This window comes from Alosa pseudoharengus, unplaced genomic scaffold, assembly GCF_046254945.1.
Source record: "Alosa pseudoharengus isolate Yale_2024_CS ecotype anadromous, Long Island Sound unplaced genomic scaffold, YU_APseudo_1.1 YU_APseudo_1.1_scf_22, whole genome shotgun sequence".
Taxonomy (NCBI): domain Eukaryota; kingdom Metazoa; phylum Chordata; class Actinopteri; order Clupeiformes; family Clupeidae; genus Alosa; species Alosa pseudoharengus.
Genome location: NW_027468680.1, coordinates 31,585,642 through 31,605,133, shown reverse-complemented (window position 1 = coordinate 31,605,133; position 19,492 = coordinate 31,585,642). Strand labels below are relative to the sequence as shown.

General features: G+C 42.8%; 1 protein-coding gene across 4 annotated transcripts; it reads left to right on the top strand.

The window, feature by feature from the left end:
* Positions 1 to 1,096: 1,096 nt before the first annotated feature.
* On the top strand, positions 1,097 to 19,111 carry LOC143139139 (inverted formin-2-like). Of its 4 annotated transcripts, XM_076299735.1 has the most exons (23): positions 1,101 to 1,289; positions 6,191 to 6,615; positions 7,099 to 7,214; positions 7,570 to 7,729; positions 8,708 to 8,741; positions 8,934 to 9,075; positions 9,345 to 9,477; positions 10,013 to 10,585; positions 11,162 to 11,304; positions 11,425 to 11,486; positions 11,683 to 11,785; positions 11,910 to 11,995; positions 12,292 to 12,392; positions 12,532 to 12,602; positions 12,797 to 12,904; positions 13,242 to 13,312; positions 13,424 to 13,541; positions 13,795 to 13,959; positions 14,856 to 14,958; positions 15,212 to 15,364; positions 15,915 to 16,964; positions 17,245 to 17,301; positions 18,680 to 19,111. In XM_076299735.1, the coding sequence occupies exons 2-22, from the start codon at positions 6,216 to 6,218 to the stop codon at positions 17,298 to 17,300; spliced, it is 3,948 nt and encodes a 1,315-aa protein (XP_076155850.1). In that variant the 5' UTR covers positions 1,101 to 1,289; positions 6,191 to 6,215; the 3' UTR covers position 17,301; positions 18,680 to 19,111. The 4 variants fall into 4 exon arrangements, with proteins under 4 accessions (XP_076155852.1, XP_076155850.1, XP_076155848.1 ...); XM_076299733.1 differs by having other exon boundaries at positions 17,245 to 19,111; XM_076299736.1 differs by lacking the exons at positions 17,245 to 17,301; positions 18,680 to 19,111 and having other exon boundaries at positions 15,212 to 15,308; positions 15,915 to 16,152.
* The last annotated feature ends 381 nt before the right edge of the window (positions 19,112 to 19,492 follow it).

Sequence of the window (19,492 nt, the reverse complement as noted above, 5' to 3'; positions counted from 1 at the left end):
ACAGTTGACTAGTTGACAGTTCACCATCAGTCCACACAAACAATTCTGGTTACCTTGCACTAGCCATTTGGTCGTAGCCTATTCTGTCTGTTTGTAAAGAGCAAATTTTGGTCAATTTCTGTAAAGAAACAATGCCACCTATAGGCCTGGGGTATGAAGTAACGTGTTGAGTCGTGTTGAGATGGATCCGTTTGGACGCAAATATTCTTGATGCGGTTTCAGGGAAGACGGAGGAAAAAAAGATCGGTTTCGTACGTGTGGACAGGGCCTAAGTTATCGCGCAGCCACTGTGTCAGCAGCATCAGTGCTGACAGTGACAGTGCGTTTCTGATGTCAGATTATTATGTAGGCTAGCCTACTAGACTGTTCTCACGTTGCAGCGCTTTACTTATATGAAGTAGCATTAATCAATATGAGGGGCAGAGGGGGATAAATGTTGTCCCCCCCGACGATAAAAATAATTTAGCAGAGGTAGGGATAGGAAAACCAGAGGGGGGGGAATCCTCACCATCCCCCCCTACAAACCGCACCCTGCACATACAGTATGCGACAATTAGTGGGGGTCCCTTAATACATCTGGGCCCAGGGGCCCGAAAGTTCATAATCCGTCCATATAGGCCTAAAGTTTTGTCATGAAGACAAGACAATTTAGGCTATTTGAGGTGGTGCGTGGTAAAAAAAAAAACAAGGCAAGAGAGGAAACATCAAAATATTTATGGGAATTGTCAACTCTCAAATGTTTTTGTTTAGTCACAAAGATGGACTTTCTCTTAATTTATCTGCATCTTTGATTTCATTCACAATGCATCTAGTGCATGTGGTGGTAAATTGTTTTGAAAAGGCCAACTCATTTGGAGGGTCTAGTTCGACGAAGTCATGCAATGTGAAATTCTTCGGGGATTTGCTCAATTGCACTTTCCAACTGCACATAAAAACAGAAATAAATCATTTTGGTGGCTATGGCGTAAAAGGTGTCTGTAGCCTACTTAGTTTCTCTTCCCCTGTCTGAAGTGGGAATTCTTAGCGGACGGGCGACCTGTGTCCAGTCAAGAGAGGGAGGGGTTATTCCAACAGCATCGTCGTCTCGTAGGCTATTAGAGCGTGAACTCCCGGGAACTGAATGATTACCATCACTCTGGGCTCTCTCAGCAGATGTGTCGGTGGGGATGTAGGCTACGTTTGTATTTCAGCGCTTTAAAGAAAAGTGACGGAAGAGCGGACTAACAGGCAACACTGAATAACCTACTTTAACGGGATATTTGCAGCGCTCACTCATGGCATAACAGCAGGTAGGCTAAAAGCAAAGTAGTCTACACATATCAAGTAGGCTACATCAGCAGCTTTTCTTTTGCAGGCTTTCAGGTTAAATAAGCGGTCATTTTTGCATGACCGCAGTGAATTTTGCGGTGACCATCTGCGATTGAGCTGTCGGTGCGTCCTGTGTAACTCGCCATGTTTAGATGGCACAGATTTCCGTTATTTCTGCACGGACAGGTGTGTAGAAGCTCAAATCAATGAATTGGGCAGGCATGGAAAAACGAGTTTTGATGTATAGGCTAGCCACACGTTTCATTTTAAATATTAATGTTGATAGAGTTGCAACTCTGTAGAGATCTCTAGGCTAAATTAAGACCAAACCTGTTTATCCTGTTGAGCGCCTGTAATCAGTGTGTTCAGTCCCGTCTGATCGAGGTAACAGAGCCTGTTAGGTTACGTCAGATTTAGATTGACATACCTGCCAGGTTTCCACCAGATCTACAGATCATAGTTTTCCCTGCCTTTTTAGGCTAAGGAGCGTGGGCAGCGTAGAGGTGATGGGACCCCATCGCAAAATGAACGCCCGTTGTTATACGAAATGCAATGGATGGAACTCCAAACCTCATGCATAACATGGCTTATGTAATATTGCAAAATGTGTTTTTTGCTCCCCTGTGACCCCGCCATCTACATGCAACAACTCGGCTGCCACATGTGACAATGAGAAGCTCAAACATGTGATTGTTTTTGTGATTATTCAGCATTTTGTGCTCATCATTGACACTGAAGGCAAATCACAAGACACAACAAGCTTTTGTCACCATCACAGGCTTGATGGGATTGCCCTGATGAAGCAATACGATATATTATGACTTGTGAGGTGAAATGCAAATGAAGATGTAGTGGTAATCTTGAAAGAATATGGAGCAGGAAGCAATAGCAGGGTCAGGGAAAATGCCATTTTAGTGGTGGTGTCAGCAAACAGAAAGTCACTGGGTTGTTGGTGCATTTTATAACTCACAAGTAATATATTGGATTTAACATTACAAATGTCTATGTGCTTGTGATGATGGTCGATGATGGTCAACAGAAAAAAGATAATGTCTTTCTGCCCCATACGCAGGATCAAAGGAAGCCTGTTTCGTTTAATTCTGTGCCAAATCACAGATCTCACATTCCAATGCAAGTTCACTTGCTGTGGGAAGTTCCACAAACATGTCAGCAATATTAGCTGGACATCTTAGCTTACATCTTAACTCTGAACAACACCGGGAAATTTCCCAGCTTTTCTGTCATTAAGATGTTAATTGTTATGGTCCACACCAACATTAAGCAATTTATTATTTTTTTTAAATATAGGCTGCCTCCCTTGAGAATACGCTCCTGCAGTAGAGGGTAAACTGTGACTAGGGCAAATACTTGGGAGCGAGGGAGTGTTTTTATTGAGGTCAGGATATTAAAGATAGTTTTGGGAATGTTCAGGAATAGCAAACAAACTACGTGTCTCTCGACTGCTAAGTAGGAGATCTTTGTTATCATAATTTTATACAGCTGTTGGTTCGTCACATCTCCAGACCATTATTATTGGCTTGGTTTCTCAGAAGAGAAAAGGGTTGGTTTTCAGATAGGGCAAATGTTGTGTCCTTGTTAGGAACGGTTCACTTTATTCCAGAAATGTAGCTCTTAGCCTTAACAAGGCTCTCCAAGAAAAGGAAATTTAAGCAACAGAAACAATACTTGTTATGGTGACACATTTCCTGGTTCAGGAACTGTCTTTCCTTCCTCTCAGTTAAGCCCCTGATGTGTTGGAAATTGGAGAAAGGTCTCAAATATACTCTACAACTTTAAAGAGTTCACACATCACTGTTTCTGCATTATAGACATGCCTATTGCACAGTCCACCAATTCTCTCATGGCTATCAAAGTGATAAACATGTGTGGTAAATACCTCAAATGGGAGCCCCTGCAGATAACCCTGCTAAGAGACTATTGTTCAGTCAGACAAAAAGAGTTGCGCAGTCACACTGTTCTAGAGACATTCCCGTCATTCTTCTGCTAAGTAATCAAAGGAGGTGGTTGCCTGCAGCCCCTGCAGAATAAGGGCTTTGGTGGCCGAGCAAGCAGCTTGCACCAAGCACATGCAGGCAGAAGCGAGAATACAAGAGAGGTCCTGACTCCTGAAAGCATTGGCATCCCTCCAGGAAATACTAGAGTAAGACACAGCCTTTGTGATTAGTCGGGGAGCTCCCTGTTTATTCATTGATGGGCCTCAGTAAGGAAAGGAAACAGGACTCTGATTTGTGGGTTTGTTTTTGTGGACATTGCGGACAACTGCGGACCATTATTGTCCATGCCTGGTTCTGGTATTAGTTGTCTATCGCCAGTTCTCACTCACATCTTCACTTTTCCTTCTAGATTTTGCACCAGATAGAAAACCCACTTGTAAATCAGTGAGTTTATTTGTCAAAAATGTCTGTGCATTTTTGCTAAATGGAGCCGTTGACATTCAGGGATTCCGATGGCTGGACATTTTGTGTAAAGGAAAACATATTCTTATATAATTCTGTTTTTTTTGGTGGCTTCTATTTACAGACAATGGGTGTTTCTGAGGCCACTGGGTGAAGGGGGTGTTTCACAGGGGGTGTCTCTGAGTTGGACTGGATGAAAAGACATCCAGTTTCTCAAATGGCTGTACAGAAAAGCACTAATGCTCCACCATGTGTGTGTGTGTGTGTGAGAGAGAGAGAGAGAGAGAGAGAGAGAGAGAGAGAGAGAGAGAGTGTCTGAGTGGCTGCATGTGTATTTTTGTTTATCCATGTGTGGGTGGGTGGGTGTGTAGCAATACCCCACAGGAACAAAAACTCCTTATATGGTGGGAACTCTATTTGCATTATAACATTTCAGTAGCTGGTGTACACAATGGCCAGGGTACAGTTCAGAATATTTTATTGCATGCCACTGTCCATACAGTAGACAATAGCTACCTACAATAAAACTGGTGGCTCTGATGTGGCACATCTTCAGACATATGTGCCACACACACAAGCGCACACAAACACAGACACTCTTATCTTACTCTTACTCTCACTTACTCTTATCACTCTTTCTCTCTATCACTCTCTCTCTCTCTCTCTCTCTCTCTCTCTCTCTCTTCCTCACACACACACACACACACACACACAAACCTGTGTTGCATATCAAGTCTATACAGCAAGTGTCCCAGGCCCCAGTCCAGCGATCGTGCTTTTGCATCCATCAGTTTGATCCATCAGTTGTGATGCAGAATGTAACATTTGCCTTGTTTTCCATTTGTTGTAGATGAGCTGACAGGGTGTCTCTCTGTCTCTCTCCTATTTACAGTGGATTAGGCCAGTGGATGTTTGGCAGCAGCATCAGTCGGGGCCGGGGGGCGGATGGGGGGGACTGCTGACTTATCTCACATTCACCAAATTGTGTTGAGTTGTCATTTCCCCTGAATGTGCCGCTGTATGATAGCAGACTGGTTTGTCCACTGTGCTTGAATAGGAGAAGTGAAGAGTTGATGTGGTTCATTGGTTCTTCCTCATGAGAAATGTCCTGCTCATGAGGATTTTAGAGGGTCAACTTCTTGCCATCGAGAATTCATAACATCAGCATATGATGATTCATGAAAATGAATACATTTAATTTAGTATAGCGTCTAGTCCAGAGTGATTTAAATTTATTACGCCTAAATATGCCTTGATAATGCACATGTATCTTTATTTGGGACTAGAGGTAGTACTACTTCTTTTTAAGTGAACAATTTGTGGAAGTGAACTTATATGGCCCCTTTTACAACAGACATTGTGTGAAACACAATTTATGCAGTGTTTGTCTGTCCACTAATCTATGTTAGTTTAGCCACTGGGTTTTAATCATGGTAATTGCAAAATAGTGCTAAGGTAGTATAGAGTTCACTAATTACTCCCATAATTGTGCATCAGTAATTATATTATTTTAGCCAGGCTAACACCAGACCAATTCTCAAATCGCAGTTGAAATTGAGAATTGTTCTTGGGGTACTTTGTTCACTTCTGATTTCCAAGGGGCAGAGGTGAAATCAGAGGTAAAATTGAACCTAAATTGTACAAACATTTTTCATGAAATGCAGTTTCAAGAGATCTTTGTTGTAAACAAAGGGTGTAAATGCAGTTTACTCAATGCTAGAAAAAATACATATCTGTGTCATTTAACACCGACACCATCAGTGCAGCAATCAGTAGTTTTCAACACACTGCTTACCACGCTCCTTAGTCTGTCATCAGTTATAAAGCTTGCCCCAGTTTTGATTGGTTCCTTCAACATGGACCAGATGGACCTGCAGAGCAAATTCAAATGCAAGTGATTCGCCAGGCCTCACCCACGCTAACATTATCCTGAATATTGCAACATACTGCTCCTAATTAAAAACTACATTGATTTTGCCTCCTGTATAATGTTAAATAATAAAATACATTTAATAAACACCATCACTGTACAGTGGAGTTTTGTTATATGTATATACTTATATTTACCCTTTCTGCTGTAAGTGCATGTTGCGTGTGATGTCTGTATGCTACTGAGACCTTGAATTTCCCCTTGGTGATCAATAAAGTATCTATCTATCTGTCTATCTATCTATCTATCTATCATTTGCAGAAGTGCATGTAGGTCTCAAGCAGTCATTTCTGCAGACAGTTGAGTAACCTCCCTCTTCAGATTCCTCACATATTGAGGAATTGAATATCAATCCCCCTGTCTAGAGCTGAAAGAGATCGCAATATGAAATTTCAATATCGCAAATGACTAGATACATTCTGACATTGGCAAAACAGAGTGTGTACATGGAAAAGTAACCTACTCTAACCTTTAATAACATCTAAACTATCAATGTCCCTGGGTCATTTCACAGTTTGTCTCTTGTGTTCTGCAGAATCAGACCTTCCATCATCATCATCATGTCAGTGAGTTCTGAGAACGGCAAGATGAAATGGGCGGCTGTCCGGGGCCGCCTGGGGTCCTCCCAGGACTCCGAGTCATCCCAGGAGGGCAACCTGGAGAGTGCCGACCCGGAGCTGTGCATTCGCCTGCTGCAGGTGCCCACCGTGGTCAACTACTCGGGCCTGAAGAAGCGTCTGGAGGGCAGCGACCACACCTGGATGGTCCAATTCCTAGACCTGAGCGGCTTGGACCTGCTGCTGGAGGCTCTGGACAGGCTGTCGGGTCGAGGCTGCTCCCGCATCGCCGACGCCCTCCTCCAGCTCACCTGCGTCAATTGTGTGCGTGCTGTCATGAACTCCTCCACGGGGATACACTTCATCATTGGGAATGAGGGCTACATCCGCAAGCTGTCTCAAGGTGAGATTGTGCTTCTCTAAGCTCTTACTCTGTGTGAGATAGGAGGTTTTTTGTCTTGTGGTTTCATCTTGTTAAGGTGTCCCTCTTCATTTTAAAAGCCCCCCCCCACCCCCCCCATTGTCCCTCAGTGGACATAAGTAGTTGTTAGATAGATCCTGTGTGAACTAAATAAGATAGTACTAAATAATAGAGAGAGAGAAAGTGATCATGTTTTCCCCTTTTTAAACCTACTATAATGTATCACATTACTTGATGAGACTGTCTAGGATACCGTGATGGCTGGAATCTGAGTTGCTCAATGGTTTTGTTGCCTCTCTGCCCTTATCACTTGATAAAAGTTCAAAGTTCAGATTGCATCCCCAAATCCATTATACCTGAGTCACACAGAGGCAGAGAAGTCACACGATTCAGCTCAGCTCAGGACCTAGTACAGCCATGGGAACTACAGAAAGTGACGATGACAGTGGTGATGGTCTGTTTCAGCTCTGGATACCTCCAATACTATGGTGAAGAAGCAGGTGTTTGAACTGCTGGCTGCTCTCAGTATGTTCTCCACAGATGGGTACCGCCTGGCCCTGGATGCTTTGGACCACTATAAGGCAAGTGTACTGAACGAGAAGGCATTTGGACCTAACAGGAAAGGAAAATAAAGAATTTATGATTAGATTCTTGAGAAAATGTGTCTGCACCTCCTATTATGTTAGTGGGTGACTGTTATTCAAGACAACATTTCTTGATCAATCATGTTTTCAAACACATATTCTCTTTGGCAATGTATTGCAAAGTATACATTTAAGTTGTAGGTAGCCTACTGTCCATAACAGTGTACTGATGCTTTATATTAAATATAACTACATGCAATTAAATATAAGGAGGGCAGAAATGTTGCCACTGTGTCCAAGAGTATTGCACAGTATGAAGCATGTGTTGATTAATGCTTATACTCTTTGGCAGGGTGTGAAGACCCAACAATATCGTTTCAGCGTGATCATGAATGAGCTGCAGTCCACCGACAATGTGCCATATATGGTTACTCTGCTCAGTGTCATCAATGCTGTCATCTTTGGGACAGAAGACCTGCGTCAGAGGGATAAAATGCGCAAAGAATTCATAGGTAGGCTGTGTGAAGCACCTAGCGGCAAGTTTCAGCCAGTGCTCTCACCTCTGTGCTCCAGGAAATGTATTGTGTCTCTTCGATTTACAAAGTATCTTGTGAGAGTAGGGAAATCTATATTTTGAGATAACACGTTATTATGATTCTTTCACCTCCATTTGAAAACAACTCTTGGAACAACAGTCTTGGAACAGTAGGCTATTGAAATTTGATTGCTTTTGTCTTTTGGTATTTTACATATACATTTCATATATTTAACACACCGGTAATATGCATATGTCTGGAAATAAAAAGTAAGCCAACAATAAGAAGTAGGCCAACAATAAAAAGTAGGCAGGTCCTGTTGATCTACATTACATTCTAGCAGTGAACTTCTATTTTGATACAGTGGGAGTCCTGATTAGACCAATTCGCCTGATTTGCGACACCTTGATGGCGTCCAAAAGCTCCATCAACTAGCCTACAGCAGATTTTGTCACGTGGAAAATAAATAAAAACGTTAAGTTCTTTGACATAACGTGATTCGCTGATAACGTATTTGAAAAAAGCTCTGGTGCATTTAGCACCCGCATTTACTGGAAGTCCTTGCATGCACATAACTGTATGCGCTACAAAAGTTGAAAACCGTTCGTTTTAACGTTTTAAATTCCCTAGGTTATTTGCAATGTGAAGGTTTTGCCTCACGGCGAGAGAAAAATAAAGATTTTTTATTTTAAATTAATCCCTATTGAGCTTAATTAAACCTTGGTTTTATCGTCGGATATTGTATATTTTAAATGACGAAGCATTTTTGCGGAAACGTTCAATGTTTTTTCTGCAACTCTGCGCGTTTGGTAGGCCTGAGTAGCAATTGCGTTTAGGGCGGGCAGCTTACTAATTAAAAACCTTACGCACATTTGGTAAATGAAAATAGATGTCAGATGTTTGACATGAAGTTTTTGTCTGTTTTTTACGAGTGTGTCGGTTGTTTCTTAACAGGTCTTCAATTGCTCGACCTTCTCCCCAAACTGAGGTAAGAGTTTTGTTTTTGCATGGCTGATGGGGATGTAGGTTTCCAACCATATCAGCTCAACGTGTTGTTTGCATAGGCCTACATAAAATTGAAAACAAAGCCATAGGTTTTTTTTTATTATTGTTTTTTTATTGTAGAAATTGACTGTATGGCAATGCTGTTGTAATGGGTTTTGTGTTGTCATCTTGGCAGGGAAAAAGAGGATGAAGACCTGATCATTCAGTGTGAATCGTTTGAAGAGGCCATGGCAGAGGACGAGGAGGAACAGCAAAGAGTCAATGGAGGCATAGACATGAGTTCGCACCAAGAAGTATTTACCACACTCTTCAACAAAGTGAGTTCTGGTCTCTGGCAGGAGCGCATAAACTGTTTAAAACATTCATACACTTAACACTAGCTTACCTACCTACTTCCTACACAACTGTGTACAGATTTGCTGTGAACAATCTGAACATTTAATTCTGTCTCACACTAAGCCCTGCATAACAGCATTTCTTCATGTGTTATGCAATTAATGTCTCCTTTCACCATCTCTCTCTCACACAGTCTGTCTTGAGCCATTTGATGAATATTCTCCCTTCTCTCCCTCTTCCTCCTCTTCAGGTTAGTAGCTCTCCCTCCTCTCAGCAGCTGCTGTCTGTACTGCAGTCTCTGCTGCTGCTGGGCCCAGAGCGTGTGGACATCTGGCAGGCACTGGAGGCCATCGCAAACCGCGCCGTCATGCTGGCTCAAGATTGTGAGTTTCTCGGAGATGAACTGATTTGCTTTGCGGCTGTGGCTCTTGCTTCCCTCAGCTTTCTGTTTGTATTCAGTTGGAGAGGCCAGTCTTCTGGGGCATGTTCAGTTCTTAGTGACAGAGTCAGTTTGTGGAGTGTCTGTTGTTCAATTATAATGTAGTGCAATGGCAACTTGCTGTTGAGCTAGTGCAGGATCTATAATTTAATCCCTGTAGATAACATGACTGGTAATCATTAAGGATAATTTACCACAATTTAATAAGGTTAAAATGTAATCCATCATGGTTCAAGATTATTAGCTCTGAAACTGAATAGTCATCAGTCACTCCCAATATTTAGGTAGAACACTGAGTTCATCCAAACCAACTGAATCATCCTACACCCTAGCTAGCTTATTGGCTTACAGGTGTATTAATGACTTTCATCTCACCTTTTGAAGGAAGATTTATTTTTCATCTGTTTGGTTTGTCTTGTATAGATTCAACTCTGTGAGATGTACATGATTCCTATTTCTGTGTTGTGCACCCTCCTCAGCTCAAATGAATTCTTGGGAGAACATCATGCAGCGACTGGTCTTCTCTAAGGGGCAGTCTTCTGGCTATCACACCGTAGATGGCCCCCCTCCCAAGAGGCTGGACAAAGCAATTCAGACGGAACCTGTGGACTGGGAGCACCTACTCTCATGCAAGGATCCCACCACTGGCCCAAGGCCTCCATCTTCATCTACACCCAGCTCATCCACACCAATAGCCCCTGCTTCTGCTCCACCACCACCTCCACCCCCACCTCCTTTGCCCACCAGCATGGGAGGCCCACCTGCACCACCCCCACTCCCTCCCCCTTTTCTCCCCCCAGCAGGAGGTCCACTAGTGCCACCTCCCTTACCAGGGATGGGTCCACCTGGACTTCCAGGGTCACCACCTTCCCCACCTCCTCTACATGGCATGGGGCATTGTGGTCCGCCTTTACCAGGGGTGGGCTGTGGAGGTCCCCCACCTCCCCCTCTTTTGCCAGGGATGCCTGGAATGACTATGAAGGCTAGTCGCTGTCCTACCCTTAGGATGAAGAAGTTAAACTGGCAGAAGCTCAACTCCAGAGCAGTCACTGGTAAGGTGGTAAAAATGTGCATTGGCCTCTATAACTGAGTCACCACCTACACCTTGAAACTTCATTGGCAGAATATCAGAATAATCCTTTTAATTAACGTATATTTATATAGGAACAATTTATTCAAATTTGGTCACATATGCATCTTAGAATGATGACTAGAATTTCTGTTTTTTTTTTCTGATTTCTGAAAGTCATTACTTTCATATGAATCAAGCTATCATACTATAAGACTTAACATAACCCTGTTAAGACACTTGAGGGGGATTTACTGAAGCACTTCTCAACTGATGACTCATTAAGGAGTGAGAAGCTATTATGGAATATTTTTGGCTTCACTGTGTCTCACTGCACCAGTAATTTACATAAATTGTATAGATAAATACATGACAACATGACAATACACAATGACAATTCATTGACCTCCAACATCTGGACATTAACACGGGTTCTTCTGTAGCAGTGTCTCGTATATAATGGTGTTGTTCAGCAGTATGCCTGAGGCCTGTCTGTACAGCTTTCGTCTTCAGTTCATGCTCTGATGCACATCTCTGTTCTTCTGCTTGCCACTCTCAGATGGCAAGTCTTTGTGGACGTCTGTGCAGACAGAGGCCCCTCGGGAGCCAGACTACTCCAGCATCGAGCAGCTCTTCTGTCTGCCCGTGGCCCAGACCAAAGACAAGACGGTGGCCGCCCCCACCAAGAAAGAACCCAAAGAGGTTACTTAGCCATCCTCTACATCACTTGTGATTACGTGGAGATTTATGTAAGGTGTGATAAGTTTGTGTCGGGAATGTAGTGTGTCAACCATAATAATCCTCCTTGTGTTTATCTGTCAGATCTCCTTCATTGATCCGAAGAAAAATCTCAATTTGAACATATTCTTAAAGCAGTTCAGATGGTAAGCTGACTATGCTCCCATGGACTTCTTCTGGATACTTTTTTTTCAGAATCTAATAAATAGAATAGAAATAATATTATGAAAAATAATTCCTGCCTCTCAATTGGTTTTTGGCTAAAAGCATGTTAAGAACTCACAGTCAGTAGTAGGGTCTTTCTTCTTTTTCGAGTCATCATGTTTTGTTATCCTCTGTCAGTTCCAATGAAGATTTTGTGGCCCTGATTCAAAATGGGGACCGGTCCAAGTTCGATGTGGAGGTGCTAAAACAGCTCCTGAAGCTGCTGCCAGAAAAACACGAGGTAAGGCATCACTGCTGGCAGGAATACAAACCCACAGAATTGGACAAATGCATTCATTCCATGTATCTCATATGTATCTTTATGCATGGTTATCATGATTGAAATGTAATTTTCTCATTTCTAGATTGAGAATTTGAAGTCCTACCGGGGGGAGATTGACAAACTGGCTAATGTGGACCGATTTTATCTTCAGCTTCTGTCCGTTCAGCGGTAACTAATATGCATTATCTGTACACAGTCTTACAGGATATGAAGGACTGTGGTATTATTTATGCTTTCTTTCTATAATAAACTGACAAGATATGGGAAATGTGTGTCAAATCATCTCTCAGCTATGTAATCTCCTTGTGGTTATGTTTTTTTCTCTCTCTCTTTCTCTCTCTCTCTGTCTCTCTGTCTGTTTGCCCCCCCTCCCCAATGTTTTTTCTCTCTGTTTTTCTTTCTTTGTTTGTCTGTCTCTCTCCCTCTTCACTGTTTTGTTCTCTCTCTCCTTCCTGCCCACACAGCTACCAGTTAAGGATTGAGTGCATGTTGCTGTGTGAGGAGACTGCCTCCGTGTTGGATATGCTAAATCCCAAAGCTGAGCTGGTTGAGGCGGCCTGTAATAGTAAGTGAAGAGACACTGTTTTGGATCTCTCTTGCTGATGCTGCTACCACCCACTCATGATTTCAGCCTCTCTCTTTCTTCTCTGCCACACATTTGTGTGTGTGATGCACTGATGCACTGATCCGCCCTCGTCCCATAGGTCTCAGAACGAGCACTCTGCTACCCACATTCTGCAAGCAAATCTTGGCTGTTGGGAACTTCCTCAATTATGTAAGTGTGTTTTTCTTCAATTACTTTACTGGTATCTTATCAACAGTTTTGCTTCCTGAATTCTCTGTTTGCCTTGGGCAACAATATGACCTGCCTTCTTAAAACACATATCCTAGTATCCTAGTCCTAGTACATCTGATGAGGGTCTGATATGTTTCCTGTATGTAACAAGTGAGATGTTGTTTCTCATACAGGGAAGTCACACAGGCAATGCGGAGGGATTCAAGATCAGTTCTCTGCTTAAGCTCACAGAGACCAAAGCCAACAAGAGTAGGATAACCCTGCTTCACCACATCCTTGAGGTACTGCACTGGGAGTGACTGTTATCTACTGTGAGAGATGCTTACTGTAGCCTTGTTCCTGCCCCTGAGAGCATATTTGCAGCCTTATTTGATTGACCTAGATCTTTAGTACCGAGAGCAACAGTTTAATAGACTCAATTATATTCATAATTGGTTCACAAAGGTCATTATGTAAAAGGCAGTGGGGAATAGCAGAAAGCACCCTTGGCCAACAGTGAAAGTGTTTCAGTCATAATATGCCTAGGCCCTAAGGTAAACCAAGTGTCTTTTACTGTTCATCACATCCTACATTATTAGGATATCCCCAAGTACATTATGTATGGGTCATCCATTTCAGGAGGCCGAGCTGAATCATCCTGAGCTGCTTAACCTTGCTGATGACATCGAGACTTGTGAGAAAGCAGCAGGGTAAGGCCTCATTTTTATTTTAAAAAACCCCAAAAAACAATCACTTTGATACGCATCCTCCGCAGACATCTCAGTATTGTTCTGGGATCAAATATCTGGTTAACCTTTCAGAGTGAACCTGGACACCATTCAAGCAGAGGCAAGTACACTGCTCAAGCGGCTGACGGAGACCACAAATAAGATCTCATCAACCGACGATGTGAAGGATCAGTTCCAGAAAGTCATGGAGGTATCGGGCTGATTTGTTTTATGTCAGTGTGTCTGGTGTGTTGTCTATTCATTGTTGCATGTGTTTTACATGGATTCACAACAGGAGCCATTGTATGTGTTGTGTTTAGTATATGAAAAGCTACTATAGTGTAGACACATTGAAATTAATTTGGTTATTTTAACCAGTTTTGCTGTTAATGGTTGTTTGTTAATGAGTATGTTGTTGAGTATGCTGTTATATCAAAACATTTTATATAATGTTTATTTTGTAGGACAATGTGAGCGCATGCAAGGCCCTGGAGGAGCGCTTTGCTGAGATCGATAGGAGGAAGGCCGATCTGGCTCTGTACCTGTGTGAAGACCCATCAAAGCTCTCTCTGGAAGAGCTCCTCAGCAACATCAAGACCTTCAGGGGCCTCTTCATCAAGGTCTTAAAGGTGAGCTTCTCCAATAGCTGACAGATCAATGAATACAATATTTCCCAGCTTTGAACTAGAAGTGAAATTGAGATGTTTCGTTCAGAGGACCCTCACTAAAGATACTTTAAACAGGGTTCCCATGGGTCATGGAATTTCTGGAATATCATGGAAATTTGATAAAGTCTATTCCAGACATGGAAAGTCAGGGAATTTTATTATTTGTGGGGCAAAGTCATGGAATATCAGGGAATTTTGTTGTAGTAGTTTAAAATATGTCGACGCAGAATTTGTGCATATCTGGTATATCTTTACTGCTTGATTGAGTGATTTAGCCCAACTTTATTTATTCAATGCCCATTTATTAATCTCCCACTCTAAAAAAGTAAAAGATTCTTGAACACTATGCGGTTACTCTGAAATCTTTGGTCGGTATATTGTATGATTCATTCTATAGTAGCTCATGGAAATTCAAGTTTTTTGTCAGGGAAAAGTCATGGAATTTTACTTGAGTGGGAACCCTGTTTAAATCTTGTTCTGTCCTGTAAAGATCTTCATTGCTCCTTGATTGGGAAGAATAAGTCTTCCGTGGAAGCCAGATCCTCCTTTCAGTCTTATGTACTGTATATTATAAATGAAACTGAATCAATGAAACAATCGAAGGTCAGTATTGCTAGTCAAACTGTACGTCCTTGTGCACTGCATGCCCGTTACTGCACTTGCTCCAACACTGCTGTATCATAGCTCCCCTCTTTAATGAATTATCAAACTGAGTGGTTTTGCTGAATCTGCAGTTTACCAATGTGGATGATTGGCTTTGTTTACTTGGTTCTACTTGGTGGGACTGTTAGCAGCTGCAGCAGCAGTGGTCTTAATTGACCTGGCAGTGATTCTCACCTCTTGTTCTGCGCTCTCAGGAGAATAAGACCTGGAAGGAGCAGGCTGCCAAAGCTGAGAAGCGCAAGAAGCAGCTCGCCGAGGAGGAGTCCAAGAGACAAAAGGGGGAGAATGGGAAGATCAGTGAGTTACACCTGCACATCAATCATCCTGCACATCAATCATCCTGCTGGTGTTTTGTCATTGTTTGTTGTTTTTAATGAGGTTGTTGTTTCTTTGTGTTTTATGTGTATACATATTTACAGTTGCCTAAGTTTAGAAGGAAAAACCATGAATACAAAAATGCATCACATACAAAAATGAATGGATGTTTCTAGACGTGAAATACACTGCCCTGCAGTTCTTTACCTGAGTGTTTAGTTTTGCTTGTTTGCAGTCCGCAGAGGCATTGTGCCGCAGGATGATGGCTGTATTATTGACCACCTCCTGGCCGACATCCGCAAAGGCTTCCAGTTGAGGAAGACTCGTCCCAGGTGCGAAACAGACAGTGCGCCCTCTAGCGAAACACATAGGGATAACGAGCAGCCTGGTAAGGACAGCATGGTTAAGCGTTGTGCAGCCTGACCCACCGCCTCCACCGCGTGTGCATGGCTTCATGGCAACAGTAACCAAGGCTTCGCTGTATCACACTCATCCTCTTCTTTGTGTCTCTCTGAGTTTTTATCACCAATGCTAGTTACTCTGCAGTGATGATGCTACTGTACATTTAAAATGAGCATGAAGCTGTGGCCAGAAGATTGAGCAACAGAACTTGGATGACACTGGCCCTGATCTGGCATGAGTCAGGCCCAGATGCTCTCCAGGCTCTACCTGGGAATACTCCTACACAGAGCTTTTCACTCTTCTCTAGTGCATGTCGTTGTGTTTGTCTGAGCTGTGCTATTTCCATGCCATAACATCTCAGTTGATGTGCTTTTATGGATGCATTGCAAATGATGCAATGAATGAAGTCAAAATTCCTAACATCATATCTGTCACTGACTCAACGAAACATTTCTTAATATGTCATAATTGTGACAAAAATGGCTACATTTTATAATTGCATAACTACTTCTCATTCAACTCCTTTACATTTCTAGCTTTAAATGCAGAAGACGACGAGGAAGGACCTCCTCAGCATCCACTCTGTCCTCAGTCACCACCAGAGGCCTCCGAAGGCACTCCTGGGTCACCCCACAGAAACGCAGGAAGTCCAGCGGCGTCATGTGATGCCGCCCTCACCCCAGAGGCCAAGCATGAGAGACGAGAGGAGAAGGACCGAGAGTCCCATCCTGGCCTCTCATCTGACACAACATTGACACAGAACATTCCAGAAACACACACACTCCCCAAGGCCATGTCTGCCACCGTACATGTAAATGGAGGTGATGGGGGAGCTGAACACAATCAGAACGGTAACAATAGCCAAGTTATTCATGAGCAAGATGACAAACCCTGCTTACCTCAGCAGGATCCAGTCCAGAATGGCAACAACGAGCGCTCAGGCAAGGAGAAAGATCATCACCCCTGTCTTGTTATACAGGAGGCGATCCAGAAATCTGACAGCATCGTGGAACAGGGCATTGCTCTCTCCTGCCTAATGATGCAGGACACTCCGCAGGAAGGGAACAGCAGTCAGGCTACAGAGAAAGTGAAGAATCACGACTCGACGGCACCTCAGCAGGAAGCACTCCGAAAGGGCAGCATCAGTAGCCAGGTGGCCGAGGAGGAACAGGGGAAAGCAGGTAGCACTACTCCACTGAAGAGCCATGATGGATATGGAACTGCTTGCTCAGCCACTGAACCCACAAAAACGAACTGCCCTCTGGGTGCAAGTGTAGAGAGAGACCCTGAGGACAGACTGGACATGCCCATCAAGGGCCTTCCTTGCCATGAAGAAAAGGCACATCCAAGCAACGGGCAGGAAATAGTCAATGGAGGTGACTTTGCGGAAAGTAAGGGGGGGAGGGGCTTTGATGTTCCTGATGGGCTGGCTGCTGCCCAAGAAGTTGCCCCATTACCTTCCTCGGGGCCCCTTGTGCCCCCACCTGCACCCCTCGACCCGGTGCCCACGTCTGCGGCCGCGCCCCCAAACCCCCAGCCTAAAACACACAAGCTCTTCCGTACAAACAAGAAAAGTAGTCAAGAAGGTAATGTACTGTCATTTTCAATACAAAGCATTTTTCATCAAAGCAGTTGTCATAGTGATTGGTGCTTTTTTTATGCCCAGTCCCAGATACTACATCAAAGCTACAGTACACCTAATTTCTCATCAGCAGATACTGAGCACTGAGTCTTGTGGTGTTTTTATTGTTTTATTTTAAACATGGCACATGAAATTATGCATTTTTACTGGCTCAAGGACAGTAGTGGCATTCTGGTTAAGTGCTTCTCTCAGTTGTTTTGTTCTTTTCTCTGGTCCTAAAACAGAAAGAGACAAAGGGAAAGGACACACTAAAAATAAAACTGCGTGTGTTTTACAGTGAGGTAGGTCGACCGGCTCGCAAAACTAACGCGTTCAATTTGCAAACCACCAAACAACCATGTCCTCCTCCCCTAACCAGAGGGCTTTCTTGCTAACCAAAAACCTGACTGACTAAACGTGCCGATGTCTTTTCTAATCTCTCTGTTGTGTTTGGTTTTCTCTATTACTCTCCTCCTCAATCTCAGGGGATGGTAATCATAACCCAATCATGTCTGTCATCATGTGTCTCACCAAGTGTCTGTCATCCACTGATTATGTGTGCTCTCATCAATTTGACCCCAGACCAAGAGCAGTGTCCTAGGATGAAAATATCCGTCTGTTTCTTTCTGAGTCAACTGTGTTGATTTCATGTGTGTGCATCTCTCTGGGGGACTAACACCAAGTTTTTGACAGGTTATGTCATTTAAAATGTCAGTCCATTGTTAATGATTGGGTTTGTGTTGGGATGCTTCTTGTGTTGTGTCTTGTGATGGAAAGCATCTGTGTAACACCATGGATCCGAAGTTGTTATTGCATACAATACAAATTATGGTATTTTGATAGTCAGCTCAGCTGTGCATCTGAAGGAATCTACTTGCACGCAAGACCGTATGGAACAGGTATTCCACTCTACCAGGCTTTATTAAAACCTGCACTCATCAATTATTTCACTCATAGGCAAAGTGAAACTAACTTCACTGTGGTCTCATAGTCAACGACAAAACAGTTCTATACAGTTAATTACTTTCACTATTGACTGACAAGGGGTTACCATCAAAAACATAGCCTGTAAAAGGCAATTCTACCCCAATAATGTTCGAATGACTGTATAAAAATCCAAAGGATATTTATCCTGCAGAGGAGTTGCTGCTTTCATCTCATGACTGCATTTTCAGCTGTGCTTTATATGCGCCTTACTCTACAGACCAGGTTTTTCTTGGTCAATGGCGTAATTTTAGAGGGTGTAGGGCGATTTTTGGATCATGCGCCAGACCACACCTTATGTTGCTAATTACCACACCCCTGGGCGCAACGTTTAATAGAAGAGGAGTGAATGGCAAAAAATCATCACTTTATTGAGTGTAAGCCAAGAATAAGCTTTGCGTGGCACTTTGTGCCACCTTGCGCCAGGTGCACGATAGGGGCCTCACTCTATATAACTATTAAAGGTTGTCAGAGTTTAGTCTTAGGAGTTTAGTAATAATTGTGACATGATTTCCAGGCATATGCCATGCACACACCCACACATTTACAGCCCTTCCATTATCGCACACTTTCAAGGTTTTCCCATGAAAAGACTTATCTGTGCAAGTTCAATGATGTCTCAGTGCTCTGAGTATATGGCCCTCGGTTATGCATTAGACTTGTACAAGTGCTTCTACTCATTGTCTCTTCCGACAGGTGCATCAAAGAGAAAACGAACTAAAGGGAAGAGGAAAACTTGAGGATCTACTGTTCCTGGTGTCATAATCGGCCCTCATCAGAGACTGGCTTCCTGGATTGTAGTTTGCGCTGTACTGTTGCTGGCATTTTGTGGGGGGGGGGGGGTCTTTTTGTATGTTGAGTGGTAAATTAATTATTTTTTATATGTTGGAGTATATTTGCTTTTGTTTTATGTATTATGTTAATGCAAAATAACAGTATGGTACATGGAATGTGAAGATTTTCCAGAAAGCCAAAAATGAAAGTGCAAAGGATAAAGTGGCAGATTTGAGAGTGGTTTAGGAGAGTGGTAAAAGAAAAGTAAATTTGACATCTTAAATCTATTTACATTTTTTATTTATAATTAAAATATGGCTTTCAGTATTTATACAGTATATTTATTAATTATTGGATGTGATCTACTCTTTTAAGAGTATATTCATTTAGAAATATAGTTAACAAATGTTATCTGTATTCAAATAAAGCAGATCTGAAAAACGTGTGTCCCTTGTTACAGGCTTTGTTTCGACCAGAAAAAAATCAATCCGTCGATATGAACATAGCGGTAGGTCGAACTTCATGGGTTATATAGGTGTGGCCACTGCCCGAACCTCCAATAAATCAACTAATGGCCTTTATTCACAATTCCTCCAGTATACAGCTCTGAACAGGCAGAGACTAAGTACAGCCAGCAAATTGCTGTAAAGATGTGCAAATTCTGAAGTTCACTCCCCTGGGAGTCTAGCCTGACAAGCCAGACCCACATTAAAATGTAGGGTCTGGGCACTCACC

Bases quoted from the DNA above. Each gene is read 5' to 3' on its own strand.
- LOC143139139 (XM_076299735.1), top strand. From the start codon at position 6,216: ATGTCAGTGAGTTCTGAGAACGGCAAGATGAAATGGGCGGCTGTCCGG. The intron at 12,393-12,531 runs GTAAGTGAAGAG...CTCGTCCCATAG, and splicing joins GGTTGAGGCGGCCTGTAATA to GTCTCAGAACGAGCACTCTG. The intron at 15,365-15,914 runs GTAAGGACAGCA...TTACATTTCTAG, and splicing joins TAGGGATAACGAGCAGCCTG to CTTTAAATGCAGAAGACGAC.